The 17,832-nt window shown below is 26.2% G+C and overlaps 1 protein-coding gene and 1 pseudogene across 4 annotated transcripts; both read right to left on the bottom strand.

Moving 5' to 3' along the window:
• Positions 1-3,724: 3,724 nt before the first annotated feature.
• Positions 3,725-4,328, bottom strand: LOC149061279 (uncharacterized; annotated as a pseudogene).
• A 4,116-nt stretch (positions 4,329-8,444) lies between these two features.
• Positions 8,445-17,018, bottom strand: Polr3E (RNA polymerase III subunit E). Of its 4 annotated transcripts, XM_089218993.1 has the most exons (11): positions 16,824-17,018; positions 16,630-16,731; positions 15,814-15,950; positions 15,412-15,599; positions 15,176-15,339; positions 14,076-14,262; positions 13,091-13,308; positions 12,358-12,521; positions 11,314-11,418; positions 8,614-8,660; positions 8,456-8,556 (listed from the first exon to the last, which is right to left on the bottom strand). In XM_089218993.1, the coding sequence occupies exons 1-11, from the start codon at positions 16,860-16,862 to the stop codon at positions 8,471-8,473; spliced, it is 1,437 nt and encodes a 478-aa protein (XP_089075119.1). In that variant the 5' UTR covers positions 16,863-17,018; the 3' UTR covers positions 8,456-8,470. The 4 variants fall into 4 exon arrangements, with proteins under 4 accessions (XP_089075125.1, XP_089075119.1, XP_089075130.1 ...); XM_089218999.1 differs by lacking the exon at positions 8,614-8,660 and having other exon boundaries at positions 8,445-8,556; positions 16,824-17,017; XM_089219004.1 differs by lacking the exons at positions 8,456-8,556; positions 8,614-8,660 and adding an exon at positions 8,741-9,029 and having other exon boundaries at positions 16,824-17,016.
• Positions 17,019-17,832: the final 814 nt, after the last annotated feature.

A 17,832-nucleotide genomic window follows, 5' to 3' on the forward strand; every position in this document is an offset into this window, starting at 1 on the left:
TCTGAGTTATTAAAATGTTTGTAATTAGAATAATATTAATATATTAATAAATAGTTATGAAAAATGACACAAGGGCCCAATATTGTTGGGCCCCCAAATAGAAATTTACTGGCTGTGTGCCTGATTGATAGATCAATGTTCTAATCATCTAAGCCCCAAATCTGCCTAACCCATTGCCATAGTCCATAGACATATTGTCCTTAATACACAAAGTTATACAGCTCAAAAACTACATGCTCAAATTTGAAATCAGAATTTGAATGTATAAAAAAAGCTTAAAAATAAGGTGAACATGCTTAAAGAATCACCCTGTATATATTGTATAGATATAAATTATCACTATAAATATATTGCTCTCAGTAAAATAACTTTAATGTTCAAAAAGTTTGTAATTATTAATTGTGCTTAGGTATTTGGCTAGTGGTGATAGCATGTCAAGTATTATGTATGCTTTCCGAATAGGAGAATCAACAGTGTCAATTATTGTTAGAGAATGTTGTTTGGCAATATGGAAAGTCTTGAAATTAAAAGTTAATTCTATTTTATAAAACAATAAACTATAAGTATAATATTCCATTAAAAAAAATGATGTATTCATTGGTTGAACAGTTGTCAGTTAATGAAATTTAGGTTGTCAACATTCTATAAAACAATTTTGAAATTAAACTTAAGATTAATTTATATTATTTTTTAGCTAGACAATAGACGTATATAACCTTACATCTTTTACAATTTAAATTATATATTTTTTCTTTAATCTAGGTTTTATTTACCCCAAGTAAACAAGGTTGGATACAAAAAGCAAATGAATTCCATAATAATTGGAACATGCCTAATTGTATAGGCGCTATGGATGGAAAACATGTTGTCCACCAGGTGCTTATCTAAATAATAATATTACTTAAAATTATCTTATATATTAAAAATATACTTATATTTAAAAGGCATTTGCTAATACTGGGTCTGTGTACTACAACTATAAAGGTGTCCATAGTATAGTGCTTCTTGCTGTTTGTGATGCCGATTACAACTATTTATTAGTTGACATTGGTGCACCAGGTCGTAATAGTGATGGAGGTGTATTTAGGCAAAGTACTTTGGGTAAAAAAATAATTAATAATGATATCAAATTTCCAAACCCCACGCCAATCGATACCGCAGTTGGACCAATACCTTACTATTTAGTGGCAGATGAAGCCTTTATGCTACTGCCAAATGTTATGCGACCTTATCCTGGCCGAGCTAAAGGAAATTTACCAGTCGACAAAGCAATTTTTAATTATAGGTATGTAACCCAATTCTCTATTTAAAATATAAATAACTAAGTTAAATCTATAACTTTAGATTAAGCCGGGCTCGCAGATGTATTGAGAACACATTTGGTATTATGGCTGCCAAATGGCGGATCTTTCGTCGTCCAATTATAGCTGGAGAAAAAACAGTAGTTGCTATAGTACAAGCAACAGTTGTACTATACAATTATATTAAAAAATATGAGAAAACCCAAGGTATAATAAGCTATAAATAATAAATTCTTCTTGTGAAATGACTAATAATATATAGCAATATAAAATGTGTGTGTTAATAGGCATTTTTATGTATTGTCCTCCACCACAAGATGACCATAATATCCCAAGAACTTTTGAAATCAATGGAGCTTTGGAGCCAATTGGTCCTGTAGGATCTAACCATTATGGGATTGATGCCAAAGAAGTCAGGGAAAAATTAAAGTTTCATCTTATGAATGAAGGCAATGTGGAATTTCAATATGATAGAATATAATAAAAAAATTATTAACAAAATGAAAACATAACTTTTATTAATTAAAAATGTATTACTTTTAAAATTTAATAATTGAGTTCACTGATGACTGTGGAAATAAATTCACCTTGTAGCCTTCTTTTTGAAGTTGTTGGTAAGTCGGACATCAGACTTCCCAAGTACGAACAGAATGATTCATCGCTACTAAGCTTTTGAAGGGGTGGTGGGCTCTTCGGTCTTGATGCTTTTAATTCTTCAAGCAACGATTCTCCAAAAACATCCGAACAAACTAATGATTTTCCTGAAGTTTTTGATATTGGTATAAAATAACATAATACATTCTAATATCTAAATTGATTTGTTACTTTTTTTTGAGCTAAGTCCAGCGGTTGAAGTATAAGATTCATTGTCCTTATTTGTGTTGTTGATGGCATTATTTTCTGGTTCAGATTCTTCAATATTAGAAATAGTACAATTTTATAAAGAGAACCACCTTAAGGATACAAAATCTTTAAAATATTACATGTATTACAAGGGTTCAAGCAAAAAATTAATATGAATTGATTAAGTTAAAAAAAACATTAAGGACATCAAGATTAAACTATAAGCTAATAGTTAACAAACAATGTTTAAACCTAAATGTTTGAAATTATTGTGGAGAAAAATATTAGGTTATGTCAGTTAAAAAGAAGTTTTCATAATTGTATAAATATGCAATGATTAAACAAAAAAGTAATAAATTTAATATTTTTAACATTTATACAATCATCATATTATATAATTCCACTGGAAAAATTACAGACAAAAAAAGTAGGTACAGAAATCCCAGCCTAAATCAAACTAAATTGAAATTTAATATTCAATACTTACAATTCAGTACATTTATTATTTCCATCCATAATCTGTGAATAATTTGAGGATATCTGTCAGCCTTTGGAAGCCTTCCAACCCAAAGAGGTCTTCTTTTTTCAACTTCAATAATCAATTGAGTACTAAAATCTAATAGTTTGGTTTCCTCTTCTACAACAGATGTATTTTGTATTTCAAGCTCTTTGTCCGCTTCATCATTAAATTCTTGCATCAAATGTCTAAAGGAGCTTGTGGTGGCAACGGTCCGAGGCTTTATAGATTGACATTTTGGCATCTCTATTCAATAAAATTAATAATACCATATATTAAAGATATTAACACTTACCTACTACTATTACATTTAAATATTAAAGATAGTCACAACTAATAACAAAATAACAGTTTTGTATTTATTGATTATTTTTTGTTCAAAATAATTAAAATAGAAGTTTTTTTCTATTAAATTTTGAATATTTTATGACTACTAACTAGTACTAACCTTTAGGCGATGCAGAGTTGTGGCAGACATGTTTGTCATTTGTAGCTAAAACAAACATTTTGCACAGCGCACATATCCGGCCCTAAAATAAATACATATTTTGAATGTGAATTAGTTCATGACATTTGTGTAGTTTTTGTATGATTGTATCGCCGAATACTAACTACAACTTGGGATTTATCTTGAGCTCGAGAATTCATGTTTTCGAATAACATTTATAATTTATATTTTTAATTTTTAAAATAAAAATATAAGTTTTTTAAAACATAATGATAAATATTAAATAATAACAACAATAATTAATTTCGGCATTCTATTAATATTTTTATTTGATAATTGTTTTGGTAACCAGTAACCACAAAATTTTAAACATTTGACTTGAATAGGATTTGATCCTTTTATCTGGTATCTGCAAAATAACTTGGTATTTACTTATAAACATTGTGGTTAACCGCTAGGTAACCACAAGATTCAGCCAATCACAGTGCGGAATTGTTTTTCTGGAAATCACGGATCACGGATAAAGGCGGATTCACACTGCTCCGTTATCCGTATAATAATATAATATAATATTATTCTAATTACAAACATTTTAATAACTCAGAAACTACTTTTTAGAACTTTAATTTAACCTACTACCAATACTTAAAAATGCTAAAAATCAGAATTTGAATAAACTTAATATTAAGGGAAAAATAGGAGTGAGCATGTATAAGAAATCACAATGTATATGAAGCAATTACCTTATAGTTGCAGACAAAATTTCACCTGGAGACAAAACATCAGGTCGTGTTGGAATTCGGTACACTAATGAACCAACCATACTAAGTAAATCTTCAAAATTGGAAGAACTCATTCTCATAAAATTATAAAATTTAGCAGAATTGTTTAATTGATATTATTTAATTAATAAAGTGTGGTGATCCAAGTTCCTTCTTTCTTGAAAAATTGGCCGCACATACCATCTCTTTTTGGAATTCCTATCAAATTAAATTTATTTTACATTTTATAATATTTGATAAATAATCAGACAAGTATTTAAAGTATAGTTATTAGATTATACACATGCCTCTTTGCCAGTAGTCTCATTGCACAAATTATTAACACTTTTCTTCTCCACAAGGCTTTTTCATATTCATAATTACTATTCATTATAATATTATTTACAACAGAACAGTTAGCTAAATTGTTCTAATAGTATTCACTCTTCATATGTTATTCTGTGCTATTGTATATAGTGCAATGTCTTTATTTTAGTGACTTTTTAATATTGTAATGTAATAATAATTATTATATTTTTAAATATCAATAACTGATAACAGATAGGTGATAAAGATGGTGTGATTGTGATAACAATAAACAAATTACCAGTTACCACTACTTATCGTTATGTTCACCTCAAAAATGAAAAATTTAGTTTTGAGAAATCACAGATATTGTTTTTCCGGAAATCACGGATCACGGATAACGGAGCAGTGTGAATCCACCTTAACGGAGCAGTGTGAATCACGAACGTCTGAAGACAGCACCCTCGGAGCAGTTTCCCTTATCACAATACCATTATCACATAACCAACCAAGATACCGGTTACGATGTTTAATACCATTCCTTTGGTTAATACTTTATCAGTATAATTGATATTAAATTTAAATTATTATTTATTACCATAAGGGCATATTAACGTTTTTAGCGACTTTAACAAAATACCAATACTTATTGATATTATATAATTATTTTGTCATTTTGTCATGATTATTAGTTACTACAAATTACAATACTTATTTCAATTTTGTATAATAATTCAACATTGTTTTACTAAACACTAAACTCACATTAATAAATATGGTAATTCATTAAAAAAATATAAAAAATAATTATTCTTCATTGAAGTCTAAAATTAAAATTGTTTAAATTACTAAATTAGTAATCTTATTTGAGACTGCAGACAATGCAGTACATAACTATTTTAGGTAATAATAGAAAAAATATAGGGAAACGTGCCATAAAAATTATTGGATAGTGTGAAATAGGTATGTGTTATTTCAAAAATATTATAATTTAGATTATTTTTGACAATGTATATTATATTTACGATGAAGTATTAAAATTATATATAAATATTTTGTTAATTAATTGTAGTATTTAATGATTGGAAAGAGAGGGAATAAATATGCTCATCTACTAAAGTTGTTCAACACAGAGGGATAAAATTAAATTATGTATATAATTATGTATTTCATAGTAAAAATATAGGGAAACGTGCCTTATTAAATTAAATTTAATGTGTCCTGTTTTGCCATTGTATTGTAATTTGTAGTAACTAATAATCATGACAAAATAATTATGTATATTTTGTTATAGAAGTTATGCTGTTATGCCAGCGGTTCCCAACCTTTTATAAACGTGCAGTAGCGTGCCCAAGGGGGGGAGGTTAAGGGTTATATCCCCCCCCCCCCATTGACTTTTTTTTGTTGACTTCAACTTATTAGATATTAGTATATTACCATAGACATTTATAAACATTTATATATTCTATTGGACAAGCAAGATTAAACGGCTTAGCTCTGATGAACATTCATCGAGACATTAAAATAAATACTGATGAAGTCATTAATGAGATGAGTACAAAATCTAGGCGGTTAAATTTTTGTTTGGAATAATTAAGTTGTTTTTAAGAATTATTTTTCTTTTGTATATTAAATATTTTAATAAAGGTTATAAATGTTTTTAGTTTAATTTTGTCATTTTATTTAAACAATAGTGAATAGTGTGTGGCTATTTAAATTAATTCTAATTGTAGAATGATACTCATTATGCATGAATGAACATATAATGTTTAACAATTTTTGTATTTGGATAACCATAGTTAATTTAAATGTACTTTTACCAAAAAATTTATAAAATATATCCCCCCCATTGAAATTTCACGGGCACGCCACTGTAAACGTGACCCTAATATTTTTAATTTAACTTTTGGTGACCCCCCCCCCCCCGTAAAAAAAATCATAATTTCGCGACCCTCCATAAAAACCTCTGCGACCCTAATTTGGGTCGAGACCCGAGGTTGGGAATCGCTGTGTTATGGTAATAATTTAAATAATTTAATATCAACTATACTGATAAAGTATTAACCAAAGAAATGGTATTAAACATTGTAACCGGTATCTTGGTTGGTTATGTGATAATGGTATTGTGATAAGGGAAACTGCTCCGAGGGTGCTGTCTCCAGACGCTCGTGTGTGAATCCACCTTAAGGTCTATGAGGTGACTACTTTTCGGGCGGGTAGTGATAAAAAAAACCTTGTACGTTGAGTTGCGTTCTTTAAATTTCAAGGGTGCCAAACCTAGTTTGTGTTAGTTTATGTTGCATCGAAACTATAAAGTAGATGTCGCTCTATGTCACTTAATAATAATTTGTTTCAAAAGTATATAAATAAATATTAAATTATATTGGCGTCGTTACCACGATAATTATACCGAACATATTATTGTCATAATTACATTATGCTTATGACAAACCAATATTAATTGAAAGTTAGGTTATAAATCTCTCTAAATTCGAACACACGTTCTAACAAATGTACATAGTTCATTATTACTTTTACAGTTTACATAACTAATTAAAAGTTTAAACTGTTTAACGATATCATTTGTTAGAGATCACACTTTTCGGAAAAAGGTAAGTTAACTACCGTAGTAGTACACCATACTGCAGCTTAACAATTATGTAATTATGTTATGTTAATTGTTTTTATTTAATGGTAAATTTTAATTAATGTTTGAATCTCGTTTGTGATCATCACTATATCATGTAATTATTGAAATAATAAACTTGCTCCTCTGTAGGTAGATTTTAATTGTGTATAATATCATTAATTTAAGAAATACTTATTATGCATATAATACATAATATTATGCTCATTGCTCAGACACTATTGTTTAGTGACCTACCTTCCTTAAAATAAATATCGATTGTAACATTACAGTTTATACAACCATTTTTCAAAAAACTATATGTATTGTAGAAACAATTGCCTAAGTTATAATTAATATTAATACATTTATTTGTCATAAATGTAAAAATTAAATTCAACACCTATAAAAATAATAGTATGTGGAGACTATGTGATATTCATGTCTTTAAGGTAACGTACAGAGCTAATACCGACTAGTAGGTATCTAATGTCACAATATACAATATCAAATAAAATTATATTATATTTTAATTGTGTTTATATCATTTTTATACATTTATTAATTAGCTGTTATAAATATTATGATACAGACAGTAAAATATGTTTGTGTTACACACATGTGACAGTTAGTTTGGTAGGGATGTGTTTACTACCCAATATTTTACTATTATGTATTAGAAATATTCTAGGTACATTAAAAAGATGGATGGACATTTGGAGTTTATACAATTATTTATTTTTGTAAGTAAAATATATAATAAATAATAATATGTATCAAATTATGACTTATATCAAAGTTGTTACTTGTTTGTATAACTGTAAAAACATATAGGTAAAGAAATAATTTTCATGATGAGAAATAGTTTTTAATAGGTTTTAGAATAACTGAAACTATTTCTATATGTAAGGTAGTATTGTATTAAAGTTCTAAGTATTTAAGTTTTCAATATTAATTATTAAATGTATTTGAGATTCTCTTGACATAAAAAAAAAATTATAAGATATTAATTTTAAAATATATTATTCAAATAGTTAATGTAATTGATTATTCAGATTCTAGGTCTTAAGTGGCCTCAGTATTAACTTAAAACATACTTAAGTCATATTCATACATACTATAATGGTTTATATTTGAAATATTTCATTCAATAAAAGGGTAAAAAAAAAATGTCTTTTTTAATTGAGTATTCGTTACCCACACAGCAAAATTATATTTTCAAAATATTGTGTAAATATTTTTTTGCGAACATTAAAATATTTTATTTAGATGGTCAGAATGTTTTAAAAAATTTAAAAAATATTTTTTGGCAGGACATAAAACGTTTCCACAATATTGTATATATATTTTTTCACAACATTATAGCTTTATTACTGGCACACATGGATAATAAATTAAGATATTATTTTAAGAGAACAAAAATATTAAAGACATGATAATTTTAAATTTAAAAAAAAAAAGTATTACTTGTTATAAAATTATGTTATTATGAAAACGAACTTAAATTTTAAAATTAATCTTTAGTTTCTTCATAATTATTTTTTGTAGAACAATTATTAATTCTATGATGCCTGTAGCCTGTGCTGACGATTGTCACTTACCAAATATTAAATATTCAAACAATAAATATTACACATGTATCATTTTAATAATTAAATTAAATTAAGTCTAAAAAGGATACAACAATACTGAGTTCAATAATAAATGCAATAATCCAATCTTGAGTACAACAGTAAATGTAAACTGCATGCCACCTGAAAATGGATGGGAAAATAAATACAATGGGAAGTACAAGAGAAAGTTCTATTTACTTATCGTGTCATGAAATCTAGTCATCAACACCTTGCGAGCTGAAATACTAAAAACATGAACACTTCTTCAATGATAGAACTGTGACTGGATGTTTCATACTTATAAATAATAAACTACATATAAATGTTTTTGTCATTACTTATGGTATTTAATAGTATACTATTATATATATATTAATAATATACAGCTACAATATTGTGTAAATATATAGCTATAGTGGCATTGTCAGAAGTTTAATGATGATTTCTAAAAGTGTAGAATATTATTGAATATGTTAATATTTATAGGTTATTATAAAATTAAACTGTGTATTTTTCAGGCGCAAGTGATTCGCGTTTTTCTTCACATTTTCAATTCGGTTTTCCGCTGCATTTTCCTTGCGCACTCACTTCAGTGTTTGTACCATGTGCTAATTCTAAACATTTAATTGTTAGAAATACTAATTATTCTATTTATTCCAAGCGCATTTACTTTTGTTTTCTACGGTTATTCTGAAAAGTGCTAATTCTAAACATTAAATTGTTAGAAATTTACATTTTTTATTGGTTTTAATTGTGTTTTTATTATTTTTAGTTTTCATTTTTTATAGTGTTGTTTTATTATTAGATCATTTTTTAACATTGTTTTTCTTTTCTTTTTTTTTAGTGTTAGGTGTAGCTGTCTAAGGTTAAGAAAGTTAATTGTAGACGGCTAAGATATACAAAAGTGTCGTTGAATTACTATTCAGGCATACTAAAGTGTTGTTAAATTACTATTTCAGGCATATTCTACCGATGGATAACACAGAAAAAATTGATTCCAATAGTTTTTGTTTTAATGAAAATTCTGTTAATGATAACGATACTTTTGAAAATTGTACTTCTTACTCTGTGCACACAGAGTCTGAACTTCTACAAAGTGACAATGTTTCATGTTTCATGGATCGCCAGAAATTGATTTCATTCAGACTAAAAGAGATCCACTAATACCTAGTAGTATTATCTATATTTCTACCAGAAAACATAACCGATGTATCTGTTTTTGTTACCCCGAGTAAAATAACTACCAAAAAACATGTTCCAAGCCCGCTCAGGAAAGCCTTCTATAAGAAAACGCCTGTAAAGTCTGGTGTTGTACTACCTTTGGAAACAAAAAATCAATTTCCAAAACAATATGACAACCATGATTTTAAGTGTTTTGAAGGATCTTTTAAATTTTCATTTGAAGAATGGTCTCTTATGAATTATTATGATATACAGGGTGATTCGTTTATCAAACAACACTCATTATTTATAAAAGTATTGACTTTTTTCAAAATATTGTTTTACATAGTTTCAAGTTGTTAAAAAACCAACGCTTTTATTAAAAAATTATATTTTTTATCCTTATCATTTTTTAAGTTTTTTACTTTTTTGAATGGCAACATAGTTTTTTAATTTCATATTCCAAAGCAGAATATTTTTCTAAAAATTTTGATACATAAAAATCGAATTTAGGACTAGTAGTTTATGAGTTATAAGTATTTAAAGTTTAGACAAGCGGAGTAGTGGACAAACATTTTGCGGGGTAACCCCGTACCACTCCACTCTGCCGATCTAAACTTTAAATACCTATAACTCATAAACTACTAGTGCTAAATTCAAAATTTTAACGTAATAATTAATTAAAAAAATAGCTTTATTAATTTATGAAATTTGAAGTATAGGTTACCATTTGAAAATCAAAAGTTGATGGTGGTGTATATAATAAATATAAGGGTGAAAAATATAAAAATAATAAACAATTCAAGAAGAGTGTAAATCTACAATTTTGAAAAAAAAAAAAATTGAAAAAAGTCAATACTTTTTTAAATAATGAGTGTTGTTTGATAAAAGAATCACCCTGTATATTATAATGATATTATGCACAAGATACACGAGTTAAAAAAATTGTAAGTCATAGAAATTTATGATCCATTAGTCTAGTTTAATGTCCCGCAAACAGAATTGAAAAATATTTTCATGGTAATGAGTGGTAAAGTGGCCCCTGTTTTTTGGGACACACGGTATATTGCTGAAACCCCCCTTAAAAATTGTTAAAATGTTTCACTGCTCCACGTGTTATGTTGCCTATCATTTAATTGACACTTGATGGCTATTGCATATAGGTAACCAATATTATTTGTTATTATATTATATTTATACAATTTATTAACATTATGATCACCTTAAATAAATAATGTTATTTTAAATACAACATTTATAAACTCTTAAAATTGGGGACCAACATCATTGTTGTTGGTAGTACGTTTTATCTGGTAGGTTAATTATTGCTAAATTAATTCTTAAGTAGCCAAGAGGATGGGTGGGTGTTATATTGTTTACTCTATTAAAGGTCTTTCGACTTTGATTATTATTGCAAATCGATTAAGTACCAGATAGCTTGAAATAGCATACCACTTGGAACATACAATAAGCGGATATCTTCTGTTGGTCTAGAACAAGGCTTGAAATATTAAGCAATTGTATATTTTATAAATTGTAAGAACTAAGACTTAAGAACGAGTATTTTATAAAGTAAAAATAACTATCAATTTAATTTTTAACCTTATGAAGTTATGACTAAGATAAAACTATTGAATCGCTATATCGCCATGAAGTTAATTAGGTACACACTTACAATAAGATTTATATTTAATTTTAAAAAACAAAACATAATAGTATTTAATAAATACAATTTACATTGAATTTTTTTTTGGTTTCTGTTCAAGCCAGGTATTGATTTGCCTTATTCTTGTTGTCCACCAATCACTTTGTTCTTTGCATATTTCATTATAATTGTCCAAACTGGTATGAAAAAAAAAAATAAATATAAATTATTAGTTTAAGGTCATCAATAAAACAATAGTTATTAGTTATTAATTAATTATAAATTAAAATTACAAAGCTTAGTTCATAAACAAACCAGTAAGGGAACTAAATACTGTACAGACATTAAATACATTATTATAACCAGGGCGGCTTGGAAGTTATAGCACTAAAAAAAATTCAAAATATGTGTTGAAATAAATAAAAATTGGAAAATATAATTTAAAAAAACCATTTCTGTTTTTTCATTTTTATTCTTTAAATACCTTTTTGTAATCATAATTTATGTATATCAGTATAATAGCATAACATATTATACCCTAAATATATTGTAGATAAAAAGTGATCATAACTCAACAATTAGGTACTGGCTGTTTCTTGACTAAAATAATAATTCACTTCAATAAATGATTGTTTACGATAAATTTTCAAGAACTAAAATTCTAATTTTATTGATTTTATCAATATGAGCAAATATAAAAAATTCAATTAAGTGTTTAACTCCATTTGTATATGATACACTTAAAATAGCACTAAAACTGTTAATATGCCAAAATTAGGAAAATAAAAATTTGTTTCAAACATTAAGGAAGTTTAAAACAAATTATATTTTACTTTAATGTTATAAGGTTTACCCCCTCTCCTCTAAAATATATATATATATATATTTGCTTATTTCTCCAAGACCTGGTTATAATCATTTTTAACTTGTAATGAGTCTAATAATTGATACAATTAATGCACTTCTTGCTACCAAAAAAAAATTGATAATCATCAATATTTATTTAACTGTCTAAACTTTTAATACTACTAATAATTTTAATTATTATATTTTATGAATCCCATCTTTTGAATTGAGGCATACATCAAAATTTATGTTTGAAATTAATTATTCTTTGATAAATTGTTTGGGCATACGTTTCTAAAAATCCATCATTGTCGGTAACAAGCAGTTTCCAAGTTTTAGTTTGATCCAGTACTGCTATAGAGGTCAAAACATCCTTAACTTCTTCTGGTGGTGCATTAAACATTTTCCCAATATTTTTACGATTGACAATCTGGCCAGAATCCAACAAGTAAATCTTAAAAAAATAACGGATAAATGCATAAATTAATATTGTTATAATTTAATATATTTTAATGTATTAAAGGTTAATTTGGGTAGACAAATACAAATTATGTCGTAATATGTAGTTTATGTTGTAAGTTAAAGATTAAAGAACATACTACAAAAAAAGTAACATATTTTGTTCATAACTAGACAAAATTGTTGTTCTTATCATACATAATAAAATATTTATGAAGACATTATGTTATATTAGACAAAAAATAGCAGTTTTTAATCTGAAGTTATAAAACATCTATGACTCTACCAAATTAAAATTTACATCTGCGCGTCAGAGAAAATTAACTACTAACATTATATAATTATTTTAAATGATTTTTCAATAAGTGGAAATGAGTATTTTATACAAGTACTTATACATACATTGTGTATGTACAGTTTATATATAAACAGACAAGATAATTATCACTGAAATATATTACATTATAATATTTAATTAGTTTTGTGTATATTGAAAATGATATATTGGAATAATTTCTAACTAATATATAAAATGATTAATACAATATTTATATAATATCTTACAACATAATCTCTTAAAATGCGCATGACTTCAAAACTCAAGCCAAAGTGTGAGGATATAGTATTATCTGGATAAAGTTCTTCACTCTTTATGACCCAATTACCACTAACTAAAACGGCGATTTCTTTTAAATGAGTCAAAATTGTTGTTACACTTTCATCATTTGGCACACCACATTTATGCAGTAGATTCATTAACATTTTCGTAGATATCATTTTTGCTAAAAATATTATATAAGTTAAATCCAACGATACATCACATATATTAGTATTTTTTATATGTAATCAATAATATTTAAGTTAAGTTTTTTTTTATATATATACTGAATTATTTCACATTATAAATTAATGACAATTATATAATAGGATTTATATCACAGTTATCATTAATGGGGTTATAAAAAAAAGTATTTTGATTTGTAAATAATTAATTGGTTTATTAAGTATATGATAGATTAAAATAATGAAATTGCAAGTTAACTAGATAACATTGTAGTTAGATTGCTGTATTTTTAAATTAATTAAATAATAAAAAAATATATTTTTTTTTAAATTACATTTAATTTAAACTTAATAAACATGTACAACTACTTTAACTCATAACTTTTATTGTGATTTTTTTTTTAATCATTATTTTATACTTAATTTTGTTGTAAAAATGTTTAATATTTCATTTGTATACATTTTATGGGCTGAAAGGAATTCTTTATAGTAAGATAAACTCAAGGTGAATGAAATATAATATAATATTATTATGCTATTTTGGCCACAAAAAAATTGACAACTAATTGGGACACTGGGTGTGCCCATGAAACTGGGACTATTTTAGTCAGCACAGGACATCTGGAAATGCTAAATTATAGTATACACACAAGTGTTCAATATAAACATATTGTGATGCATAGTTTATCATATTTTAGATATCACAATACTGAAATTTAATTTGTATTTAAGTGTTCAAAATCTGAAATAACAAATAATAACTTACCGTTAAATAAAAGTATTTTTATTTTATTTGCAAGTGAATATGACTTTATTTCATTTTGAGATAACTGACGGGCTCTAATGGCATTAATATTTTCATTGATTACTTCTTTTTCAACTTTAGGTATTACTATATCAGGATCTTTTTGATCAGTTTCATGATGTGGCAACATAAACTTATCTAATTCTTCCTGAAAAAAAAAAAAATATAACAGTAAAAATAATAGTAATTATGATGAATAATAATTTCAAAATAAACCGGTTATAGATGGTTTATATAAAATTTAGTAAATACAGAGAAAAAATCGTTTTTGCATCAGCTAGTTATTTTTAAGTCTGAGAATTTAAAATAGTAGCAGTTTATTATTCTGTTTCTTTTACAAAAGAACAATTTATTCTAAATCTTAATAATTTTGAGAACAGCAAATATTAGCAACTCAGTTAAAACCATAAATACTATTAACTACTCCATCTTTTAATACCAGTAATACAAAGCAATTGTTCATTTTTGACAATATACAGAATATTATTGTCAGTCTAACATAAAACTGTGGATAACTACAAAAAATGTAAAGTATTATATTTATATATGTTAATTGGATTGAATGATATAATATTTCCGCATATGCTATAGTCAATATGTAGTGCTGTCAAATATTGGCAAAGAGAACCGTGTCAGTTTTAAATGTTTCATACTATGTCGGCATATGCAGTTAAAATGTATATTATTAAATACCACTAATCAACCATTAAAAAACCAATTTTAAATATATTAGAAGCACCAAATAATATAATTTTTATAACTGATAAATCTGATTAGTGCCACACAAATAAAAAGCAAGTCATGATAAAATAAATAATAAAATCACTTAAGTATAAAAAATATCTGTTCTGTGTACTATGCCTGAGCAATGTTCATATTATACACAGACCACCATAATTAATAATGCTGAATAGTGACCAGATTCCACAAATTAAACATAATATATACTATTTAATATAACATAAATCAATTAGTAATGCATTAGTACTAGGTTTAAATGTATCTAAGTCATGATAACTTAAAAAATATATTTGAGTAGAATCAATGTTATAAGTTATTACCCTAGAAAAGTATTGTCCATTTGGTACAAAATTTAAATCAATCCAAGGTTCCATTGCTCTTTGTTGAACCATCTCTTGCATTTTTTTCTTTTCACTTTTTTTACCAGGTCTATCTTTAAATTTTGCCATAATCTGTTCACTTTCTTCTTCTTCCTCTTCAGACTCTAAAACAATAATGATTTTTAGAAAAAATGAATACACAATTTTAAAGATTAAGGATTTCATAGCTGTTTTACCGTTTTGAGTAGATTTTTTATTTTCATCCTTTGGGTCAATCTTATCAATGTGAGATAATTTAGGGAGCATGTTCACTGTTTTCTTCAATGGACATAAATGAATACTTTTTCCGGATGTATACATTATCATATCAGTTGTATTTGATGATGTATTGTGGGATTCAAAGCTTAAGTGATCAACCATACCGCTAGATTAATAAAACAAATATAATTTCAAGTTTAGCTTGTACAATTAAAATAATATATCAGGCTAAACAAGCACAATGAATGTATAACATATAAATTATTCGACTAATTAAAAACTCTATTACAATTTACAATTTCAATATTAATCTATATTTGTCTGGATAAATACATAATATGTTTTTATATTATAATATACAATAAACTTTATGTTTAAACCTTGGATAGCTGCTTTTATCTTTAGATGTTTTATCTATTTCGATAGCTAAATCTTGTCCATGGCCTTTGTCATAATTTTGATCAGTATCAAGCGCGTAAGATATCTCCAACTCTTCGCATTCTGATTTATATCTGCACTATAAAAAATAACACGCATAGATTAACACAGAACAAATTCTAAGATACTACAATTAGTTGACCCCCTGTTACCCCTGACCATAGATCCATACAATGTAAATTATAAACTCATTATGCCCTTACTACTAAAAAATTAGGTAGTGTAATCTGAAAAAGGAGAACACTATATTTTTAAACATTACCAATATCTATTGAATAAAATTATAAAATGCGTACTACTTAATTACATTGGTAAATTATTTTACTTATATATAACATTTAACTTGAATAATAAAATAAGATTTGAATAAACAAGGAAAGTTTCATTTATTCAGGGGGAATACTGTCTCAAACACATACCTATATTATAACACATTACTTAAAAATATTGCTAAAAATTAGGTTCAATGAGTAATTTACTGTTAAGATTTGATTAAACAAAAACATATGGTTTAAACAAATAAAATGTGTGATAATTAGAGTTTTATATTTTTATGATAATTAACATGTAAATATAAAATATTATTTAATAATAATTATCGACTATGTTACAATATATTGCAGACAACATACTATTTTCATTTAATTGAAAATTGAAAATTTTGTTAAGCTAGGAACACAAAAAAATGTCTGAGTACGATGGATAGTGCAGTAGTAAGGCAATAACAAACAAGTTCCGATACCTATTAATGAACATACCTGGGTGACATTCGACGACAGTAATTGATCATTATTAGACAATCTTGTAGGATAGTGTAACAACAATAATTGCATTGCATCATCGCTCAGAAATACAGGTATCTAAATAAAATATTTAATTTCTATTAGATCAGATAACATAAGACACTAAATAGGTATTTTAATAATGTTGACTTGGACTACACTACACTTACTTCTTTAATTACTTCATCGTCATCCTGTTCACTCTTCATCGCAACAGAAGCTCAAGACTCAACTGAAGATTCAAAATAATTAGATAGTAGAAACTAACGATTTTCAAAATTGAAGAACTCTCTAATCGGTTGTAACTTGTTCTTTGTAGTCTATACTCTACAGCCGGCTGTTGATTTTTAAATTCCTTATCAGAGTAATCACTTATCAGACACATCATTAAAGAACCAGACGGTAAACACACAGAACAATAAAAAAAGAACTAAAAGAATTACAGTTAATATCATTATCATGGAAAAAAATATTATCTGGGTTCGACTTTTAACCAACATATCACTTGAACCACTTGAACTGAGTTGAACATATCACAAAAAATTTAATTTAATTTAATTTAATTTTTTTTTGGTTTACCTACTTATTATTATAATAATGTCAATTAATATCTATATTTCATAAATGCATATAGGTACATTTGTCTAATTAGTTTAAACAAAAATATTAAGCAAGTTGTATCAAATGGACAATGCTAAAAATTGCTAATAAATAAATAGGTAACTTTATTTTTTTTATCATGATATAATATCCATAATTCTATTATACTTCATATGCGTATAATGTACGATACGATACCTACAACATAATATAGCTGGAGCTTTATCATGATATTCAAAACAAATTTTTGTCGAACCAATAAACAGCAGGTAGCCAGGTATCAATATGTAGTAGGTATACAATGAATTTTTCATGTAGCTTAAGATATTATATTTATGCAAATTTACTAATTTATTATGGTTACAACCATTACTCGGGGCAATCAACAGTACGAAAATTTTCAATCTGTTGTTCTATTCAAATTATTCAAATACAGTAAATGCATTAATTTTGCGCTTTAATTATTTTTACATATAATGGTTAATAGCCTTATTTATTACTTGTTTGCAATACATATTGTGATTGAAAATTTTTATTTTAATAATGTGTTATCTATTTGGAACACATGATTTATAAAGA

This window comes from Diuraphis noxia, unplaced genomic scaffold (assembly GCF_037042655.1).
Source record: "Diuraphis noxia isolate RWA-SAM2 unplaced genomic scaffold, SU_Dnox_SAM2 contig0001, whole genome shotgun sequence".
Lineage (NCBI taxonomy): Eukaryota > Metazoa > Arthropoda > Insecta > Hemiptera > Aphididae > Diuraphis > Diuraphis noxia.